The sequence below is a fragment of the Cherax quadricarinatus genome, chromosome 31 (assembly GCF_038502225.1).
Source record: "Cherax quadricarinatus isolate ZL_2023a chromosome 31, ASM3850222v1, whole genome shotgun sequence".
NCBI lineage: Eukaryota > Metazoa > Arthropoda > Malacostraca > Decapoda > Parastacidae > Cherax > Cherax quadricarinatus.
The window spans coordinates 22255344-22277858 of NC_091322.1; the positions used below are offsets into that span (position 1 = coordinate 22255344).

Sequence of the window (22515 nt, forward strand, 5' to 3'; positions counted from 1 at the left end):
ATCATGGTGTCAAAGTATATGCAGGCGATTTTTCCATAAACATTTTTAATCTCTATGCCCCAGCGAACCAGCTTCGACCTGATGTTTTACCAGATCGCATCAATAGTGAACCTACCATCATTCTTGGAGATTTTAATGCCAGACATAAGAATATTGGTGGGTCTATAACAAACACCAATGGAACTAAACTAGTGAGATTGCTAAATGAGCATGATAATGTTCGAATTGTGGGCACTACTGAGCCTACTCACATATATGGTGGCATACTAGATCTGTGTCTTGGATTTAATACATCATATACGATGCATGACTCTGTCATAGTTGATGATCTTCTATCTGATCACTTCCCAAGACTAACAACTGTCAATCTTGATCACATCTCCAGCAATCAAGGAGCTAAATACAGAAGGAGGAAACTTATTCTCAAACCAGAACACAAAGACAACTTTATTAACCACTTGGATCAATGGTATAAGAATTACGAGCCCATTGGCACACAAAAATTTAATGATGATTTAATTACCACTATTGAGAGTGTTCTCACAGACCAAGTGGGCAGGAATAGGAAACAAAAACCCCCCACTATAAATAACAATAAAAACCAATGTAAATACTATAATGATCCACAGCTGCGCAATCTAACACATGCAGCTAGGAGGATTGGTAAAGCATACCGTGAATGTAGAACCCCAGACCTGCTCAGAACGTTCCAAGCTGCACTAACAAATGCAAGGAATAGAAAGGAAGAACTTAGGCAACAGGAATGGGAACAGTTTGTTAGTGGATTAAATAGGTCCACCCCTTTGAGTTTGGCTTGGAAAGGTATAAATAAAATAACCAGGAAAAAGACTGGCAATGTTGCTCATCCCTTTCCTCTTGAAAAAGCAAATGACCTCATAAATGACTGGTCCAAAACATCCAGGCATGAAAGCCTTCCATCTCATATTAGAAAAAATTTAGAGAGTACTTCTGAAGAAATGTTCAAACTGATTAATTTTATGAGCCAAAATATTGATGAGAGTGATTGCCTCTTTACCGAGTATGAATTAGATAATGCATTAACCAAAGGTCGATCAACTGCTCCTGGAGAGGATGGTATAACCTATGATATTCTCAGAACTCTAAGGCACGTGCCTGATAACCCTTTGTTGGCACTGTATAATCTCAGTTACATTGAGGGTGTTCTTCCTACTTCCTGGACCAATAGTCTCATTGTGCCTATCCCTAAGCCCCAACAGCCTGATACGTTTAGGCCGATCTCCTTAACTAGTTGTCTTTGTAAAATTTTTGAAAGAATGATACTTAACAGACTGTGCTACAGAATCAGACACCAACTTTCCCCCTACCTCTATGGGTTCATGAAAGGTAAAGGTGTGCAGAACTGTATTTCCACCTCTCTCCCCTCAAGGAAGGTTCCTTGATGTTGGTGAGGGGCTCTTGATTTTGGGAATTGGATCTGTGCTCCAGTTCCCCGAATTAAGCCTGAATGCCTTCCACATCCCCCCCCAGGCGCTGTATAATCCTTCGGGTTTAGCGCTTCCCCCTTGATTATAATAATAATAATAATAATCCACCTTTCTCACTGCATACACCTCTACTAGTTTTACCACTTTTCTTGATCTAAAATCTGCATTTGATATTGCGAACAGAACCGTTATTTTTTAGATTTTGCCACCGAAGTGGCTAGTTTATTGTGCACCCCATATCCATTCTGTGGACGGTAGCGCGAGAGCATATGGATACACAAAAGGCCTAGGAACTAGGCCCCAAAGGGTTAACAGGAATACATATGGATTTATATCTACATATCTATAGTTCACTTATCTGTTACAAGCAAATTTAGGAAATTTGCTTAGTATATCTGGTATCTTATTTTCATTAATAAGATATCTTGACATGTCACATAGGTAATTATACTGTCTGTCTCTGTATTCCTCAATAAGTGGACAATTAAGCACATAGTGTTCAAGAGAGTGACCATATGCCTGATCACATAATTTACATTTAGTTTGATCATCATCTGTGTGTCTCCCAAACTGCCTGAAGTACTTGTAACCAAGCCTAAGCCTGGCCACTACAACATCAGTCAGTCTGTTCACATTGCAAGTTGCTCCATAAACATACTTATCTACGTTCATGTTATCATAGTGGGTTATAGATCTACTCAGGCTTCTAACTGCATTCCTATAACAATCATTTTCATTATTTACTTCTCTCCTAATATTATTCCTAATGCTAGACACAGTTATACCAAAGTTATATTCTACATTCTCCTTCTGGGTACTCTTCTTGGCTAACATATCAACTTTATCATGAAGGAGTAATCCAATGTGTGATGGGATCCATAGCAATTGTACATTAATTCCTTTGTTCCTAATTTTTGAGTATCTATACCTGGCTTCTGCAATGAGCATGTTGGAGTCATTATATGAGTCAAGAGCCTTCAATGATGACATAGAATCAGTAATAATGATAGAGTCAAGCTCAGTGTCATAGGTTAGCTTTAGCGCAGTTAGGATTGCAAACAATTCAGTTTGCAGTGTAGACGCCCAGTTGTTAATTCTTATGCCTAACTCAACAAATTTATTATCGTTCTTAACTAGGGAGGTGGCAACAAGAGCAGATGCAGCCCTGCCAGAAGAATGGGAACAGTTTGTTAGTGGATTAAATAGGTCCACCCCTTTGAGTTTGGCTTGGAAAGGTATAAATAAAATAACCAGGAAAAAGACTGGCAATGTTGCTCATCCCTTTCCTCTTGAAAAAGCAAATGACCTCATAAATGACTGGTCCAAAACATCCAGGCATGAAAGCCTTCCATCTCATATTAGAAAAAATTTAGAGAGTACTTCTGAAGAAATGTTGAAACTGATTAATTTTATGAGCCAAAATATTGATGAAAGTGATTGCCTCTTTACCGAGTATGAATTAGATAATGCATTAACCAAAGGTCGATCAACTGCTCCTGGAGAGGATGGTATAACCTATGATATTCTCAGAACTCTAAGGCACGTGTCTGATAACCCTTTGTTGGCACTGCATAATCTCAGTTACATTGAGGGCGTTCTTCCTACTTCCTGGACCAATAGTCTCATTGTGCCTATCCCTAAGCCCCAACAGCCTGATACATTTAGGCCGATCTCCTTAACTAGTTGTCTTTGTAAAACTTTTGAAAGAATGATGCTTAACAGACTGTACTACAGAATCAGAGATCAACTTTCCCCATACCTCTATGGGTACATGAAAGGTAAAAGTGTGCAGAACTGTATTTCCACCTTTCTCACTGCACACACCTCTACTAGTTTTACCACTTTTCTTGATCTAAAATCTGCATTTGATATTGCAAACAGAACCGTTATACTACATGAACTAGCCAAAATGAATATTGGTGGTAGCTTACTCTGCTGGATAATAGGATACCTATCAAATAGAGTATCCTCTGTCCTTTACCAAGGCTTCAGAAGTGATTCTAAAGAAATGTCTTTAGGTACACCGCAGGGAGGAGTTCTTAGTCCCATGCTATTTAATATTCTGATTAATGCTCTCCTAAATGCTCTACCTGCCTGACCTAAACATATAGCTATAAGCTATGCTGATGATATCATGATCCATACAACAGGGCATAAGAAGATGAATACCATTCTTAATGAAGTTCAAGCAATTTGTAATCGACTAGGCCTCATAATATCTTCCTCTAAAACTAAGATATTAACAAGCAAACGACATCCCCCACCCATCTATTTGCAGGGTGAAATCATTAGCTACGTTAAAACTTACAGATATCTTGGTGTAGATGTACCCTTTAACAAATCCACTATACCACAACTAAACAAGAAATGTAAAGCTAGGCTAAATGCTCTCAAAGCTGTTGCTGGCTACAATCCCAACTATGGTGCAAATGTGAGAATCGTGAGAATGATGTACATAGCCTATGTTAGGTCCTTAATTGATTATGCTGCTCCCATGTTGATATTAGCTAGAAAAAGTTCTCTCCGACCCTTGGAGTTAATGCAAAATGAAGCTCTCAGGATTATTCATGGCTGTCCCAGATCTACAAAAGTTCTTAACATGAGGAAGGAGCTTGGTATTTCTAGTATCAATGATAAGATTGTTGAAATTAACACTGTACTCGGTATTAGAATGTTGAGAAACGAACCAGACACTGTCACAGTGAATCTTACCAAGTGTCTAGAGGTAAATACACACAGATCTAAATGGATTGTGAAAACGTGCAATTGCATTAAGTTTTATAACTTGCATGAACTGTATCACTGTAGGCAACAAGAGCATTTCACCCCTCCATGGAAGATGTGTTCATTTAATATCACATACCTACAAGTCCCTACCAAGAAGCTCATTGCTAGTAATCCCTTCCTTAAATCTCTTGTTAGAGCAACTGCTCAAGAAGAAATTTCTCACCTAGCTGGTAGTAACAAGTTATATACACTAAGATAAGATAAGATAAGATTTCGTTCGGATTTTTAACCCCGGAGGGTTAGCCACCCAGGATAACCCAAGAAAGTCAGTGCGTCATCGAGGACTGTCTAACTTATTTCCATTGGGGTCCTTAATCTTGTCCCCCAGGATGCGACCCACACCAGTCGTCTAACACCCAGGTACCTATTTGCTGCTAGGTGAACAGGACAACAGGTGTAAGGAAACGTGTCAAATGTTTCCACCCGCCGGGAATCGAACCCGGGCCCTCGGTGTGTGAAGCGAGAGCTTTAGCCACCAGACCACCGATCTAAACAGGAGTCTTCTTGCAGGGCTGCATCTGCTCTTGTTGCCACCTCCCTAGTTAAGAACGATAATAAATTTGTTGAGTTAGGCATAAGAATTAACAACTGGGCGTCTACACTGCAAACTGAATTGTTTGCAATCCTAATGGCGCTAAAGCTAACCTATGACACTGAGCTTGACTCTATCATCATTACTGATTCTATGTCATCATTGAAGGCTCTTGGCTCTTATAATGACTCCAACAACATGCTCATTGGGGAAGCCAGGTATAGATACTCAAAAATTAGGGACAAAGGAATTAATGTACAATTGCTATGGATCCCATCACACATTGGATTACTCCTTCATGATAAAGTTGATATGTTAGCCAAGAAGAGTATCGAGAAGGAGAATGTAGAATATAACTTTGGTATAACTGTGTCTAGCATTAGGAATAATATTAGGAGAGAAGTAAATAATGAAAATGATTGTTATAGGAATGCAGTTAGAAGCCTGAGTAGATCTATAACCCACTATGATAACATGAACGTAGATAAGTATGTTTATGGAGCAACTTGCAATGTGAACAGACTGACTGATGTTGTAGTGGCCAGGCTTAGGCTTGGTTACAAGTACTTCTGGCAGTTTGGGAGACACACAGATGATGATCAAACTAAATGTAAATTATGTGATCAGGCATATGGTCACTCTCTTGAACACTATGTGCTTAATTGTCCACTTATTGAGGAATACAGAGACAGACAGTATAATAACATATGTGACATGTCAAGATATCTTATTAATGAAAATAAGATACCAGATATACTAAGCAAATTTCCTAAATTTGCATGTAACAGATAAGTGAACTATAGATATGTAGATATAAATCCATATGTATTCCTGTTAACCCTTTGGGGACTAGTTCCTAGGCCTTTTGTGTATCCATATGCTCTCGCGCTACCGTCCACAGGATGGATATGGGGTGCACAATAAACTAGCCACTTCGGTGGCGAAATCTAAATCTAGTGAAGATGAGGTCTAGTGTATTCTCCAGTCTAGTAGGCTCTATTATTTGCTGGTTTAAATTGAATTTTGTGCAGAGATTTAAAAGCTCGTGTGAGTGAGTTTTCATCAGAGCTGCCTCCTGGTGTTATTACTGCAACAATATTATTTGCTATATTCCTCCATTTTAGGTGCCTTAAGTTGAAATCCCCCAGGAGCAAGATGTTGGTTGCAGGAGCTGGAAGGTTTTCCAGACAGTGGTCAAATTTTAACAGCTGTTCCTGGAATTGCTGGGATGTTGCATCCGGAGGCTTGTTCCATTCCTTTATTGCTGTACAATAAAAGGTGTTTGAAGCCTGGCCAATGACTGTGGGTACTACAAAGTTGTGCTCTCTCCCCCTAATACTATGATTGCTTTGGTTCCCAACCTTGACAAAATTGACAGCAAGATATTCTGGACACTGTTTGTGAGCAATTTTATAAACATGATTTAGCTTCAGTTGTTTTACTCTGTCTTCAACATTCAGCATATCCAACTGCTGTAATTCATCCTGGCCTACATGTTCTCTTGGTCCCAGCCCCAGGATGAATCTTACGATTTTGTTCTGGGTGATTTGCAGTCTATCTTTCAGTTTTTTTTTGTGTGAGTTCTCCTCAGAGCTGCCTCCTGGTGTTATCACTGTAACAACATTATTGGCTAAATTCCTCCATTTTACGTGCCTCAAGTTGAAATCCCCCAGGAGCAAGATGTTGGGGGCAGGAGCAGGAAGATTTTCCAGACAGTGGTCAATTTTTAACAGCTGTTCCTGGAATTCTTGGGACGTTGCATCCGGAGGCTTGTAGACTACCACAATGACTAGGTTTTGGTTCTTGATCTTTACTGCTAAAACTTCAACTACATCATTTGAGGCATTAAGCAGTTCTGTGCAAATCAGTGACTCTGTGATATACAGGCCAACCCCCCTCCCCCCCCCTTTTGCCTGTTCACTCTGTCACATCTGTATAGGTTGTAACCTGGGATCCATATTTCATTGTCCAAGTGATCCTTTATGTGGGTCTCTGTGAAAGCCACGAACATTGCATTTGCCTCTGCAAGCAGTCCATGGATGAAAGGTATTGAGTTGTTCGTTGCTGGCTTCAGACCCTGTATATTTGCAAAGAAGAATGTCATCGGACTTGTGGTATTGGTGGTACTGGGGGGACTTTTTTTTCCGGCACTAGTATCTGTATGTGTTGGTTTGGAGTGGAGGCCATCAACTGTGGCTCCACTCGAGAAATAACTGGATTTGGCGTACGATTTCTGCCATTTCCTGCCAGTTTTTTTTCCTTCCTGGCACTAAAACACGTCTCCCTCTTGAATGGCTGTGGCTACCCAGGCTTTCCCATGGCATGGATGTTTTGTATCTTTTTGTCCCCTTTAGATGGTGTGCCTGGTAATTTAAGTTATAGCACAGTCTTTCCTATACTGAAAAGGGACACATTTCAGGGTGAAAAAGCTTACAGGAAGGGAGTTTGTATTTTCCTGTTGTCATATGGGCATGGCATTTCCTTGGGTGGTCAAAGTTGCACGTCCCATCTGTTTTTCCAGATTTCCCATGCCTGCAGATACCAAGTGCATAGTATGTGCACAGGCTTGGTTTCTGTTTGCCTTGGGTTTCTGTGACTGTATTTCCTGTTGGTGCATGTTTACCTGTCTCATTCCTATCCTCACTAGTGCTAACAATGGAGCTCTCACCGGTTGTTTCTGGTAATATATCCTCACTATTGCTAGTGGAGTCCCCTTGTTTGCTATTTCCTGTGGTATTACTAGTTTGTAATATTGGTTTTATCTTGTCCTTGACTACACTTGTTTCCCCACTACAGCTCCTGTCTCCCTCGAGGTCATTTATATGCATTCCCTCATGCGTACATTTACTGTCTACCTGGACAGCACCTCCATCCTCACCATTACTGTTCCCCAGGACAGCACCTCCAGCCTCACCATTACTGTCTACCAGGACAGCACTTCCAGCCCCATATTTACGTCTACCAGTGCAGCACCTCCAGCCTTACCGTTTCTGACTAAATGGCCAGTACCAAGGGCGATACCATCCAGCTTAGACTTTTTATATTCCCATCTGTTATAGAATGCTTCCAGGTTTTCTATGAAGGCTGCTTTGATGTTTTTTATTATTATTAACACACTGGCCGATTCCCACCAAGGCAGGGTGGCCCAAAAAGGAAAAACTTTCACCATCATACACTCGATCACTGTCTTGCCAGAAGGGTGCTTTACACTACAGTTTTTAAACTGCAACCCCTCCTTCAGAGTGCAGGCACTGTACTTCCCATCTCCAGGACTCAAGTCCAGCCTGCCGGTTTCCCTGAATCCCTTCATAAATGTTACTTTGCTCATACTCCAACAGCACATCAAGTATTAAAAACCATTTGTCTCCATTCACTCCTATGAAACACGCTCACGCATGCCCGCCCGCTGGAAGTCCAAGCCCCTCGTACACAAAACCTCCTTTACCCCCTCCCTCCAACCTTTCCTAGGCCGGCCCCTACCCTGCCTTCCTTCCACTACAGACTGATACACTTGAAGTCATTCTGTTTCGCTCCATTCTCTCTACATGTCCGAACCACCTCAACAACCCTTCCTCTGCCCTCTGGACAACAGTTTTGGCAATCCCGCACCTCCTCCTAACTTCCAAACTACGAATTCTCTGCATTATATTCACACCACACATTGCCCTCAGACATGACATCTCCACTGCCTCCAGCCTTCTCCTCGCTTCAATATTCATCAGCCATGCTTCACACCCATACAGGAGCGTTGGTAAAACTATACTCTCATACATTCCCCTCTTTGCTTCCAAGGACAAAGTTCTTTGTCTCCACAGACTCCTAAGTGCACCGCTCACCCTTTACCCTCATCAATTCTATGATTCACCTCATCTTTCATAGACCCATCCGCTGACACGTCCACTCCCAAATATCTGAATACATTCACCTCCTCCATACTCTCTCCCTCCAATCTGATATTCAATCTTTCATCACCTAATCTTTTTGTTATCCTCATAACCTTACTCTTTCCTGTATTCACTTTCAATTTTCTTCTTTTACATACCCTACCAAATTCATTCACCAACCTCTGCAACTTCTCTTCAGAATAACCCAAGAGCACAGTGTCATCAGCAAAGAGCAACTGTGACAACTCCCACTTTATGTGTGATTCTTTATCTTTTAACCCCACTCCTCTTGCCAAGACCCTCGCATTTACTTCTCTTACAACCCCATCTATAAATATATTGAACAACCACTGTGACATCACGCATCCTTGTCTAAGGCCTACTTTTACTGGGAAATAATCTCCCTCTTTCCGACATACTCTAACTTGAGCCTCACTATCCTCGTGAAAACTCTTCACTGCTTTCAGTAACCTACCTCTTATACCATACATCTGCAACATCTGCCACATTGCTTCCCTATACACCCTGTCATACGCCTTTTCCAAATCTATAAATGCCACAAAAACCTCTTTAGCCATATCTAAATACTGTTCACTTATATGTTTCACTGTAAACACCTGGTCCACACACACCCTACCTTTCCTAAAGCCTATTCTCCGTCTTACTTTTAATTCTTTCAATAATAACTCTACCATACACTTTAGCAGGTATACTCAACAGACTTATCCCCCTATAAATTTTGCACTCTCTTTTGTCCCCTTTGCCTTTATACAAAGAAACTACGCATGCTCTCTGCCAATCCCTAGGTACCTTACCCTCTTCCATATATTTATTAAATAATAGCACCAACTACTCCAAAACTATACCCCCACCTGCTTTTAACATTTCTATCTTTATCCCATCAATCCCTGCTGCCTTACCCCCTACTGCCTATCGAACTTCCCCCACACTCACAACTGGCTCTTCCTCACTCCTACAAGACGTTATTCCTCCTTGCCCTATACACAAAATCACAGCTTCCCCATCTTCATCAACATTCAACAATTCCTCAAAATATTCTCTCCATCTTCCCAATACCTCTAACTCTCCATTTAATAACTCTCCTGTCCTATTTTTAACTGACAAATCCATTTATTCTCTAGGCTTCCTTAACTTGTTAATCTCACTCCAAAACTTTTTTTTATTTTCAACAAAATTTGTTGATAACATCTCACCCACTCTCTCATTTGCTCTCTTTTTACATTGCTTCATCACTCTCTAAACCTCTCTCTTTTTCTCCATATACTCTTCTGTTATGCAGGGTTCTGCATGACATCATAATGTACATGTAGTGGAGAAGTGTGCCATAATAGTATGAATGTTATAATTGTAGAGAATAATTTTATAATTCATAATGTGCATTTGAGGGCACTGTAAAGTACTCTAACTGTAATTATAAAGAAATCCTGCTAGTTTTTATTTTCCAAGGGTGTTTGGGTACGCGGGTAAGCGTGGCTTGGGGGCAGTCACGTGGAGTCAGCATGGTGTGGAGGCTGGCGTCGTAGATCCTGTGTATTTAAGCTAAGTTTGTTGTGGAAAATATTTTAAATTTCCAAAGCTATAGTGCCTAATAGGTGTTTAATGTGTCGATGTGAGTCAAAAATGTATTTGACAATAGGATAGAACCAAGAGTTCCCTTGGCGCATGCGCGGATGTGCGGGGGTAGAGGTCGACTTGGGGCATGGGAGAGGCGTCAGTGTTTTGAATATAGTGAGGAGGCTGGGAAAGCATGGAACCAGGAAATTGGCGTTCACGGCGGCCTAAGGATTAATATAGGCCTCATTTCATAATAGGAAGTGTCGTAACTGTTCCTGGTGGAGAGTGAGGGAACGTGATTTACGGGACCACCGTAATAAAGTGGTAAAATGAGTGAATAAGGGTAGGACCAGGTGACTGGCGCATCGCCATGGACTGTGTCCTGGGGAAAATTACCCTTGGTTTAATCATCACTCATCGGTCTCAGATCTTAATGGAGTGGTCTCTAATGTGTATAATAATTATGAGATATTAAATCGTCTTGTAAATTGTAATGTAATTAATGATAATAATGCTAAGTTAAGAGAATGCGTGAAGTGAAATAAGTCGCCTTGCTCCGAGTGAACACCGCTAGACCACGTTGTTCCCGTCACGAGGAAAGTGAAGTTCATGGAATCACGACTTCTAAACCGGGACAAACCAACGGATACCTCGTCCTGCTGGAATAAGAACCATGTCGGTGTCGCAGGACATCGAAAAGAGATGGTGAATGGAGGAAATAAGGAGTATCAATCACCCACAGTTAAGTAACCCTTCTAGTTATAGCAGACTGATACTGGCCCAGTTAGGTATGTTGTAATTGGATAGGTTATGAGTGATCCAGCTACATCAAGTGACCCCCAGAGAATATCTGGTATTTATTTTATTTATTTATTTATTTATTTATTTATTTAAAAATTTAGCATACAAACAGAGGTACAAAAAATACAGGTAAGAGCAGCATGCCAAAGATTTAGATTAGATTTTGCCACCGAAGTGGCTAGTTTATTGTGCACCCCATATCCATCATGTGGACGGTAGCGCGAGAGCATATGGATACACAAAAGGCCTAGGAACTAGGCCCCAAAGGGTTAACAGGAATACATATGGATTTATATCTACATATCTATAGTTCACTTATCTGTTACAAGCAAATTTAGGAAATTTGCTTAGTATATCTGGTATCTTATTTTCATTAATAAGATATCTTGACATGTCACATAGGTTATTATACTGTCTGTCTCTGTATTCCTCAATAAGTGGACAATTAAGCACATAGTGTTCAAGAGAGTGACCATATGCCTGATCACATAATTTACATTTAGTTTGATCATCATCTGTGTGTCTCCCAAACTGCCAGAAGTACTTGTAACCAAGCCTAAGCCTGGCCACTACAACATCAGTCAGTCTGTTCACATTGCAAGTTGCTCCATAAACATACTTATCTACGTTCATGTTATCATAGTGGGTTATAGATCTACTCAGGCTTCTAACTGCATTCCTATAACAATCATTTTCATTATTTACTTCTCTCCTAATATTATTCCTAATGCTAGACACAGTTATACCAAAGTTATATTCTACATTCTCCTTCTCGATACTCTTCTTGGCTAACATATCAACTTTATCATGAAGGAGTAATCCAATGTGTGATGGGATCCATAGCAATTGTACATTAATTCCTTTGTCCCTAATTTTTGAGTATCTATACCTGGCTTCCCCAATGAGCATGTTGTTGGAGTCATTATATGAGCCAAGAGCCTTCAATGATGACATAGAATCAGTAATGATGATAGAGTCAAGCTCAGTGTCATAGGTTAGCTTTAGCGCCATTAGGATTGCAAACAATTCAGTTTGCAGTGTAGACGCCCAGTTGTTAATTCTTATGCCTAACTCAACAAATTTATTATCGTTCTTAACTAGGGAGGTGGCAACAAGAGCAGATGCAGCCCTGCCAGAAGACTCCTGTTTAGATCCATCAGTGTATATAACTTGTGATAACTTGTTACTACCAGCTAGGTGAGAAATTTCTTCTTGAGCAGTTGCTCTAACAAGAGATTTAAGGAAGGGATTACTAGCAATGAGCTTCTTGGGAGGGACTTGTAGGTATGTGATATTAAATGAACACATCTTCCATGGAGGGGTGAAATGCTCTTGTTGCCTACAGTGATACAGTTCATGCAGGTTATAAAACTTAATGCAATTGCACGTTTTCACAATCCATTTAGATCTGTGTGTATTTACCTCTAGACACTTGGTAAGATTCACTGTGACAGTGTCTGGTTCGTTTCTCAACATTCTAATACCGAGTACAGTGTTAATTTCAACAATCCTATCACTGATACTAGAAATACCAAGCTCCTTCCTCATGTTAAGAACTTTTGTAGATCTGGGACAGCCAAGAATAATCCTGAGAGCTTCATTTTGCATTAACTCCAAGGGTCGGAGAGAACTTTCTCTAGCTAATATCAACATGGGAGCAGCATAATCAATTAAGGACCTAACATAGGCTATGTACATCATTCTCACGATTCTCACATTTGCACCATAGTTGGGATTGTAGCCAGCAACAGCTTTGAGAGCATTTAGCCTAGCTTTACATTTCTTGTTTAGTTGTGGTATAGTGGATTTGTTAAAGGGTACATCTACACCAAGATATCTGTAAGTTTTAACGTAGCTAATGATTTCACCCTGCAAATAGATGGGTGGGGGATGTCGTTTGCTTGTTAATATCTTAGTTTTAGAGGAAGATATTATGAGGCCTAGTCGATTACAAATTGCTTGAACTTCATTAAGAATGGTATTCATCTTCTTATGCCCTGTTGTATGGATCATGATATCATCAGCATAGCTTATAGCTATATGTTTAGGTGAGGCAGGTAGAGCATTTAGGAGAGCATTAATCAGAATATTAAATAGCATGGGACTAAGAACTCCTCCCTGCGGTGTACCTAAAGACATTTCTTTAGAATCACTTCTGAAGCCTTGGTAAAGGACAGAGGATACTCTATTTGACAGGTATCCTATTATCCAGCAGAGTAAGCTACCACCAATATTCATTTTGGCTAGTTCATGTAGTATAACGGTTCTGTTCGCAATATCAAATGCAGATTTTAGATCAAGAAAAGTGGTAAAACTAGTAGAGGTGTGTGCAGTGAGAAAGGTGGAAATACAGTTCTGCACACTTTTACCTTTCATGAACCCATAGAGGTAGGGGGAAAGTTGATGTCTGATTCTGTAGTACAGTCTGTTAAGCATCATTCTTTCAAAAGTTTTACAAAGACAACTAGTTAAGGAGATCGGCCTAAATGTATCAGGCTGTTGGGGCTTAGGGATAGGCACAATGAGACTATTGGTCCAGGAAGTAGGAAGAACGCCCTCAATGTAACTGAGATTATACAGTGCCAACAAAGGGTTATCAGGCACGTGCCTTAGAGTTCTGAGAATATCATAGGTTATACCATCCTCTCCAGGAGCAGTTGATCGACCTTTGGTTAATGCATTATCTAATTCATACTCGGTAAAGAGGCAATCACTCTCATCAATATTTTGGCTCATAAAATTAATCAGTTTCAACATTTCTTCAGAAGTACTCTCTAAATTTTTTCTAATATGAGATGGAAGGCTTTCATGCCTGGATGTTTTGGACCAGTCATTTATGAGGTCATTTGCTTTTTCAAGAGGAAAGGGATGAGCAACATTGCCAGTCTTTTTCCTGGTTATTTTATTTATACCTTTCCAAGCCAAACTCAAAGGGGTGGACCTATTTAATCCACTAACAAACTGTTCCCATTCCTGTTGCCTAAGTTCTTCCTTTCTATTCCTTGCATTTGTTAGTGCAGCTTGGAACGTTCTGAGCAGGTCTGGGGTTCTACATTCACGGTATGCTTTACCAATCCTCCTAGCTGCATGTGTTAGATTGCGCAGCTGTGGATCATTATAGTATTTACATTGGTTTTTATTGTTATTTATAGTGGAGGGTTTTTGTTTCCTATTCCTGCCCACTTGATCTGTGAGAACACTCTCAATAGTGGTAATTAAATCATCATTAAATTTTTGTGTGCCAATGGGCTCGTAATTCTTATACCATTGATCCAAGTGGTTAATAAAGTTGTCTCTGTGTTCTGGTTTGAGAATAAGTTTCCTCCTTCTGTATTTAGCTCCTTGATTGCTGGAGATGTGATCAAGATTGACAGTTGTTAGTCTTGGGAAGTGATCAGATAGAAGATCATCAACTATGACAGAGTCATGCATCGTATATGATGTATTAAATCCAAGACACAGATCTAGTATGCCACCATATATGTATGTGAGTAGGCTCAGTAGTGCCCACAATTCGAACATTATCATGCTCATTTAGCAATCTCACTAGTTTAGTTCCATTGGTGTTTGTTATAGACCCACCAATATTCTTATGTCTGGCATTAAAATCTCCAAGAATGATGGTAGGTTCACTATTGATGCGATCTGGTAAAGCATCAGGTCGAAGCTGGTTCGCTGGGGCATAGAGATTAAAAATGTTTATGGAAAAATCGCCTGCATATACTTTGACACCATGATACTGCATGTTAACTCGACTCTGCAAGGAAAGGAGTGAATGTGGCAAGCTCTTTCTGACATACATCACACAACAGTTGGTTGACCTTAGGTTATAAGCTGCATATCCAGGCAAGTTTGGTGGAGGTGCTCCATCTTTCAATCTACATTCCTGCAAACAGATGACATCAATATTCTTGGTTGCACTAATATGATGTAAGTCAGGCAACCGCTTCCTGATGGAAGCAATGTTCCATGAAAAGATTTGTAATGTATCCATTGTAGTGAGTTATTACAATCTCTTGCTCATAAGATGGTAAAACTATTATGCTTTGACTACAGTGTGCAGATACTTAAGAGCAAATAGCATAGTTTGTACGTCTTTATCTTCAGGACCTTTATTTTTAAGCATTTTTCGGCATTTTGGCAGCCAGTGATAAGGCAAGTCTTGAAGGCAAGAGTTATGGGCTTCTTTCTCACAAATTGCTGGAAGCTGAACGGAGATTGCTGCACTTTTGACATCATCACCATGCTCAAGAGCATCATCCTGATTACATATATTTATTAAACTTGTCAGGATCTGTTCAAGATGCTCAATTTTTTTCTGGAAAGTTGTTATAATATGAGGAAGGTCTAACGAATCCAATGCCTCTCCGGAGGATGGCACTTCTGGGTTAGTGCTTTCTTTAACACCTATCACCTTAACAGGTACCATGGTTACATTAGTGTTCTCTGTTTCATCATTCATTGCAGGTAGGTCCTGTGCATCTGACTCATCTCCAATTTCCAGGGAGGTTACCTGTGTGGTGTCCGTCTCACTGTTGTAGTTGTGTGTATTGGGAGAAATGACAAACTCATCCCCATATTCAGGTGTAGCCATAGGTATCTGTAGTGGCAGACCAGTAGTTCCATATGTGCTAGCAGGGATGGCTAGCTCCTCCACAGCTGGTGTGTGTGATGGCATTCTGGTATCACCAGAATCCTTTGCAGTGAGGTGGGGTTCTTGCACACTTTGCAGAGGTTCAGTCTCAGATCTGGCTGTGGTAGACTGGATGGCCCCATCCTCAGTTACCATTAAAGGACTGATATCAGGTTTACATCGAAGGTTGTTTGGGTTCTGACTGCAGTCCTTGTGGGAAACTGTAACCCCAACTTCTTTACAGTTAATACACTTAAATTTTCGGCTGTCAGGGCCTACTGTGCATTCTCTAGTGGAATGTTTCCCAGCACACTTACCACACCAAGAATGTAGTATTCCACAGTCTACTGCAACATGGCCATAGTGCTGGCATTTGTAACACCTACGTTTAGGGGGTAGGTACACTTCGATGTTTAGGAAACGTAAACCATGCACCCAGATATTCCGGGGGAGGGGCACAGGACCTACCCAACTGGCAATAATTTGGGATTTTCCTTTAAGTCTTTTAGGCTTGATGATATGCTCACTTAGAGTCAGATGGGATGGGTCCATGCAGAGAGGGTATCCAAAGATTATGATACTGACCCATTTTTTAAAGTGGTGAGTGTCTGATGGAGGTCGGAGCAGCTTAATATCCCCATAAGGTGTACTAAGTAGATCATTAATCAGCTCTTTATTCTGTTCCACAAACACAAAGTTGTGTGTGTTTTTCCTAAATTGGATCCTTGAGTTAGGATGCTTGTTTACAGCTTCCATTAGCCATGCACACTTAGCAGGCAGCGGGGTGTTGTCAGGGAAGTTCAGCTTAACACATTCTTCCTTTGAAGAAAGACTTCTTGCAGCCTCTGTGCACCAAGGACGTTTAGTATCACATTGTGTACGAGTCAAGTGAGTCTGACTACGTCGACGCTCTAGCCCTTTCTCACTTTTTCTCTTTTGTTTACTTTTAAAGGTCTGGAAGCTATCTTCATTTCCATCACCTGCAGAAATAGGTTCCTCTATGACAGTTGCCATGTTTGCCAGTGATGATATCTGGTGTAAGACTCACAACACAAGAATTCCTCGCTTATCTTTCCCTTATAGCTTATGCAAGAGCAAATATTCACTACAAAGTCAGAAGTCCAAAATAGATCACAAGACACAAGTGCTCAAGTTCAATGAACACCTCCAACCATACTCAACCCAGACCACCACCACTCAATACGACACACACCCCACCAAAAACACACTCAGAGACCTCTTGTATGCGTGGTAATAATATGGTACATATAATGATATAATGGATGGTACAGGAGGCCTGGTCACGGACCGGGCCGCGGGGGCGCCGACCCCCGGAACTCTCTCCAGGTAAACTCCAGGTAAACAGGCAAGGTCTTACACCTTATCACAAATTACAAAGATGAAAAGAGAGAGAGAAAGAGAGAGAGAGAGAGACAAAGTAGGTAATATTGAGCATAAAATTAGAATTCTGACATATATCACATTAAACATGAGGTTCAAATTCAATGATAACTTCCACTTGAGATAATTCAGGCTACTGCCACCTAATGTACCTCACTGAAATAATAATATAGCAGACATCACAATGAATGCTGAAGACAACCTCTTACCCCAACCATAGATTGTAAACAGTATTACTAAAAAAAAAAAAAAAAAAAAAAAAAAAAAAAAAAAAAAAAAAAAAAAAAAAACTAGGTAATGTTACAATGACAATGAGATAAATCACTCTGGTCGACTTGGTCCATCCTGGGTAACTCACACGTTACTATGTTATACATGTATGCAAGCATAAGTGTGCAGCTGTAGATAGATGAACCAGTACGTAAACATTCTCACTTACACACGCGTTACTATGTATGACAAGTGTTACCAAGTACACCAAGTGTACACTTTATCACTTAGAATACACTTTTGTTGATGTAAATATAGGTGAGAGTGGTACACCGCTGGTCGTAATAAGCACACTGAACTTCTCAAGGTCACACACTAGGCCCAGCTTCTGGAGTTACCAGCGTTTTAATGTGTTTATTATGTGTCAGTGCGTGTCTGCAGTCATTAAATTGGTGTATCAGAAGTTAAACACTACAATCCAGTTGATCAAATAGTCTAAAACAATTTACACAATGTATAACTAGAAGTATAATGATTGCAAATTGTTACTATTACAATTTTAACTAGGCGCTAGACCCACTAGATGAGATGGCAAGGAACATAGATGTTAACAGGCTGACTCTTGCTTAACACAGTTGAAAGGTGACCGAATTACTCAAGTAAGAAAGTATTCATGAAACTGAACATTATGCAGGAGTAAGCTTGTTCACAGTAAAAATACAAAGCATAAGTTACACACTCACACGACAGATCAACACTGCAATTTGAAATATTACTGGGAATTTAGCAGTAAAATTTCAGTCTGAACGAGAAAATGTATTAGAAAACACAGCAATGACACTAGGACAAGCAATTTAATTATGTAACCGTATTTAATAGTTCAGTTACACTGAGCAGAGCATGTATTACACTGATTTATCAAATATAAGGAGTCACTACACTGAAGTACACTCTGAGCCTTTTAAAAGTCTTAATACAGGCTTACAAATGACAATTAACTGTTGGGGAAAGCAGCACTTAACACTTCTAGCACACGTATGACAGATGAATGTTCACTGTGTACAAGCCAATCACCACAAGCTTACTATGTTTATAAGTGAACCTCTGGCATGTCCCGCTCAAAATGTCAGCACTGCAATGCTCGTCAAATTGTTCTCAAGCCACTACAGGAAACACTGGTATGCCAGCAGCACTGCAGAACGTATACAGACATGCTGGGCCCTAGGACAGCTATTACTGCAGGCTGCCTTAGCTTGTTCTGGCTAGCTTTTAGTGCTGCCCTCAAGCTTGCTTGACTGTGCTCACCAAGCCCGCGCCAACCACCCGGACACCTGCTTGCAGCAGGCAGGCAGGCAGGCACACAGGAGACACTCGCAAGATGAGCGGAGTGCGGCACAGAGGACACGGGCACTCAAGCACCCATGTGGTCTGGCAAAAAACCGCCTCTAGACCACAAGCAAATAGAGGCGAACGACTGAGTTCCAAATCGAGGAAGGAGAAGGGACAAGGAAAGGATATTCACCTCGCTAGACACAGGCAATATGGGTGTAGTGGCCTGCAGGTCGCAGTGCAATTTTCAAGGTCATTCACTGGGCCCACAGTCGTCTCGAGAGTTACCAACCCTGTACTACTTGTTAACTCCAAACCTGCAGCACTTAACACATCTAGCACACGTGTCTTGGAATGACAGAAATTTTCACTACATAAGAACTAGTTCTCACAACACCGAAGGTACGGCCGGAACACTGTAGAACGTTCACAAAGGCATTCTGGGATTCAGAACAGATGTAGCCTTGGCCTTCACTGGCTGGCTTGGAGCACTGTTTGGCCTGGATCAGCTAAACTCGCCCTTATCCCATATGTAGATAATGGCGACGAGTTAAGGGATACCGGTGAATAGGAAAGTCGAGGAAGGGACATTCACCTCACTAGACACACGCAGTATGGGTGTAAGTGGCATGCGGGTCTTATAGTGCCATTTTCAAGGTCACCCAGCAGGCCAGACATTCCTCACTCATTTTAAGCCTACGTAGGTACTGATGGTAGCACAATGTCCTAAGTCAGCGTAATCCACTCATGCAAATAGTTACAACAAATCTGCAGCACTTGCGGAACTCAGAGAGTCGAGTACCAGCGGGGCAGCAAAATACACCTCTACACTGCACGTCGTTGATAGAGGCGAACGGCTGAGTTTAAAGGAGGAGAGTTGGGGATACAGGAGAACAGCAGAGGTAACTGAGCACGCACATTCGCCTTTCTTCACATAGTCAATATGGGCGAGAGTCTCAGGCAGGTGAGGCAGACTTCTCAAGAGTTACCACACACTGCAATACTCGTAGAGATTGTTACTCACTCCAACTTGCAGAACTTCTAGCACACGTGTCTTGGAGTGAAAGACGAATTTTCAGTGTGTGGACACCTGGGTTACCAACTCACGTAGAACTGCACACTCCTCGTTATTCCTCAGGTTGGTAGAGCGATGAGTTGTGAGCATTTTGAGAGGCACGAGTAGCAGTGGACTAGCAAAATTCGCCTCTACACTCTATGTTGATAGAGGCGAAAGGCTGAGGTCAAATGAAAGGCAGAGGGGAAGCAGAGGCCTGTGAGGGCCTTTGCAAAAAGGAAAACTATTTCCAGTGTTTGACTAGGTATATCCTTAGTCACAGCTCGCACATAACAGTTCTCCCAACACTGAAGCTGTCTTCCAACAGTAGGAGTTTTAATGATGACTTATCAGTCGGGAGAAATGGGTAGGCCTGTGAATTAGTAGGTCCAGATCCCCAGCACGGATAGATATGGATAAGATTGTGAGGTTGAAGGCCCACCTCCAGCGGCCAGAGGTGGTGAAGTTTTCTCACATATCTACACGGGGTGACTACGGTAAACAATATATGGTTGTCTCCCAATGAGATTACTTGTATGTATATAATGTTGAGGTACATAAAGGTAATCACCCCTATAAAATTTTCCACATCTGCCCGCTGGTCCTTCCTGAACCGGATGCAATCAGTGAAAAAATTAATTGAATTAATTACTTAATAATTAAGTGACTGATTGAAGGAAGTGGGTATAGAGTATACAAATTTAATCGATCGTGTGGTGGATGATAATTAGCCCAATTAATTGCTAACACATGTGTGGCTAGGATTTATACAAGAGTAAAGTGCAAGAATTACTCTTGTAAGGCGCCTACTTAAGTTGTATAATCAGTGATTAATAATTCTCTAACCATGACTGGATCTGATGGAGTTAACACAATATTCGTGAAACTTTTACCTTAGACTTTAGACGAAGCCTTAAGCCCCTATGATAAATCAGACACCTTAAATCAATTTCAAATTACCTCTCCTGAACGGCTTTAATATTGCATAATTGATACATCTTAGGGCCAGGATGGTACTCATTAAGTTTTGTTTGCATGCAGGATAATTTGTTTACGTAGTAATTAGTAAAATAACTTGGAAAATCGTGTCATAACAGATGAGCTTCACATTGTCATTAATTGTGTACTTTCCGGAGTACATGTTATTGTTGTCACAAGCCCCATATTACGTGTTTTACTTAATAAATTGGGATGTTCATTTATATACAGAAGCTAAAGAATGTTTTTTATCTGGTTATGTTCAAACTTTTATTGTTTACCTGGAGACCTGGGGTTTACCTGGAGACCTGAAGTTTACCTGAAGACCTGGAGTTTACCTGAAGACCTGGAGTTTACATGAAGACCTGGAGTTTACCTTGAGACTTGGAGTTTACCTGGGGACCTGGAGTTTACCTGGAGACCTGGAGACCTGGAGTTTACCTGGAGACCTGGAGTTTACCTGGAGACCTGGAGTTTACCTGGAGACCTGGAGTTTACCTGGAGACCTGGAGTTTACCTGGAGACCTGGAGTTTACCTGGAGACCTGAGGTTTACCTGGAGACCTGGAGTTTACCTGGAGAGGGTTTCGGGTGTCAGTGGGTGAGCTTCATGTCCGTTATGAGTTGCATAATTTGAGTTTGTAAATTTTGTTAAATATTATCCCACATAAAAACTAGAAAATGCCACTTCTGATCGGTTTCAAACCCAATATGCTGGAGAAAATCAATTTTTTTTCTATAAGATTTTAGAGAATTTGAAATAGAATATAAATAATATGAAAAACTCAAAAATAGAATTTGCTTTTTCGGGGGGCTGTAAATTTAATAATTTTTGACTTTTAATTTGGCAACATTCTAGGCAGAATCATTCATTTCTCCCAAAATTTCCATTTGTAATTTGAGATCACTTTTTTTTTTTTTTGAGATAGACTCCAAATTTTGAACGCAGATTTATTGTATCTAGGGCAACATTTACAAGAATATTTGCATGAGTGGGTATGCACAGCGTCACATGTGATATTCTCAGACTGTAAATTCCTTGTTGTAAATACTCGCTGTGCACACCGTAAATTATTTGTAATATATATTTGGTGATGGAATACACGGGAGAATTTTGCTGATTCGCTTACGAATAAGTGTAGAAGCCCACAAGACTTCAGCTGTCTTCGTAATACTTTCCTTTCTCTGACTGCCTAGCGATTGACATACATCAAGTTTATTTTTTAATGGTTTGGAGCAGTAAGCCAGCAGAATGCCTCAGCCAAGTTCCTCTAAGAGGGTCAGCTTATAAATATATGTCGGTAGAATTTTTTCCATTCCTCCTTCCAAAAAACTGACATTTGCCATTACCTCTGAATTAAACTCGTACCTGGAGTTGATGAAGGTTGATTGCTGCGATTCTCGACCCTCCAGAAGGAGAGTTGTTCTTAGCCACCTTCTTCACTTCGTCTTCTGCCCATTTGTATACCAGGCCACCTTCTATCAGTCGGATTATACTGACAAAAAAAAAAGGATAAACTAATGGGTTATAAACAAAGAAAAAATTTCGAGAGAAAATAATTTTGAAATATTGAAGACTCTACTTATCAACGTAGTTTACTTAACACTAAGATGTTGCAAAACTATGTATTTATAAATGTTCCTTAATTAATACGATATAATATGTACTGACACACTGCTGAAGACGTCCTTGTAGGGGGAGCCTGTGGGGCAGGCGATGCCGTAGCCCTGAGGTAGGAAGGTCTGTCGTGCTATGTAAAAGTTACCTCGACCTCGCTTAGTGGCTGTCAGTCTGGAGTTGAGCTGAGCGTTGACGAAGACATACTTATGTTTCAGTATCTGTCAGGAACAAATTACAGGAAAGAA

At 40.7% G+C, this 22515-nt stretch overlaps 1 protein-coding gene across 1 annotated transcript in view; it reads right to left on the reverse strand.

The window, feature by feature from the left end:
* The window catches only part of LOC128699048 (glutamate receptor ionotropic, delta-2-like), a 103586-nt gene that overhangs the window by 39795 nt on the left and 41276 nt on the right, over positions 1-22515 (reverse strand). The window contains exons 2-3 of the mRNA XM_070090396.1: positions 22322-22488; positions 22019-22145 (exon numbers count right to left, since the gene is read on the reverse strand). Coding sequence (XP_069946497.1) covers positions 22019-22145; positions 22322-22488 — 294 coding nt within the window. The remainder of the gene's footprint in view (positions 1-22018; positions 22146-22321; positions 22489-22515) is intronic.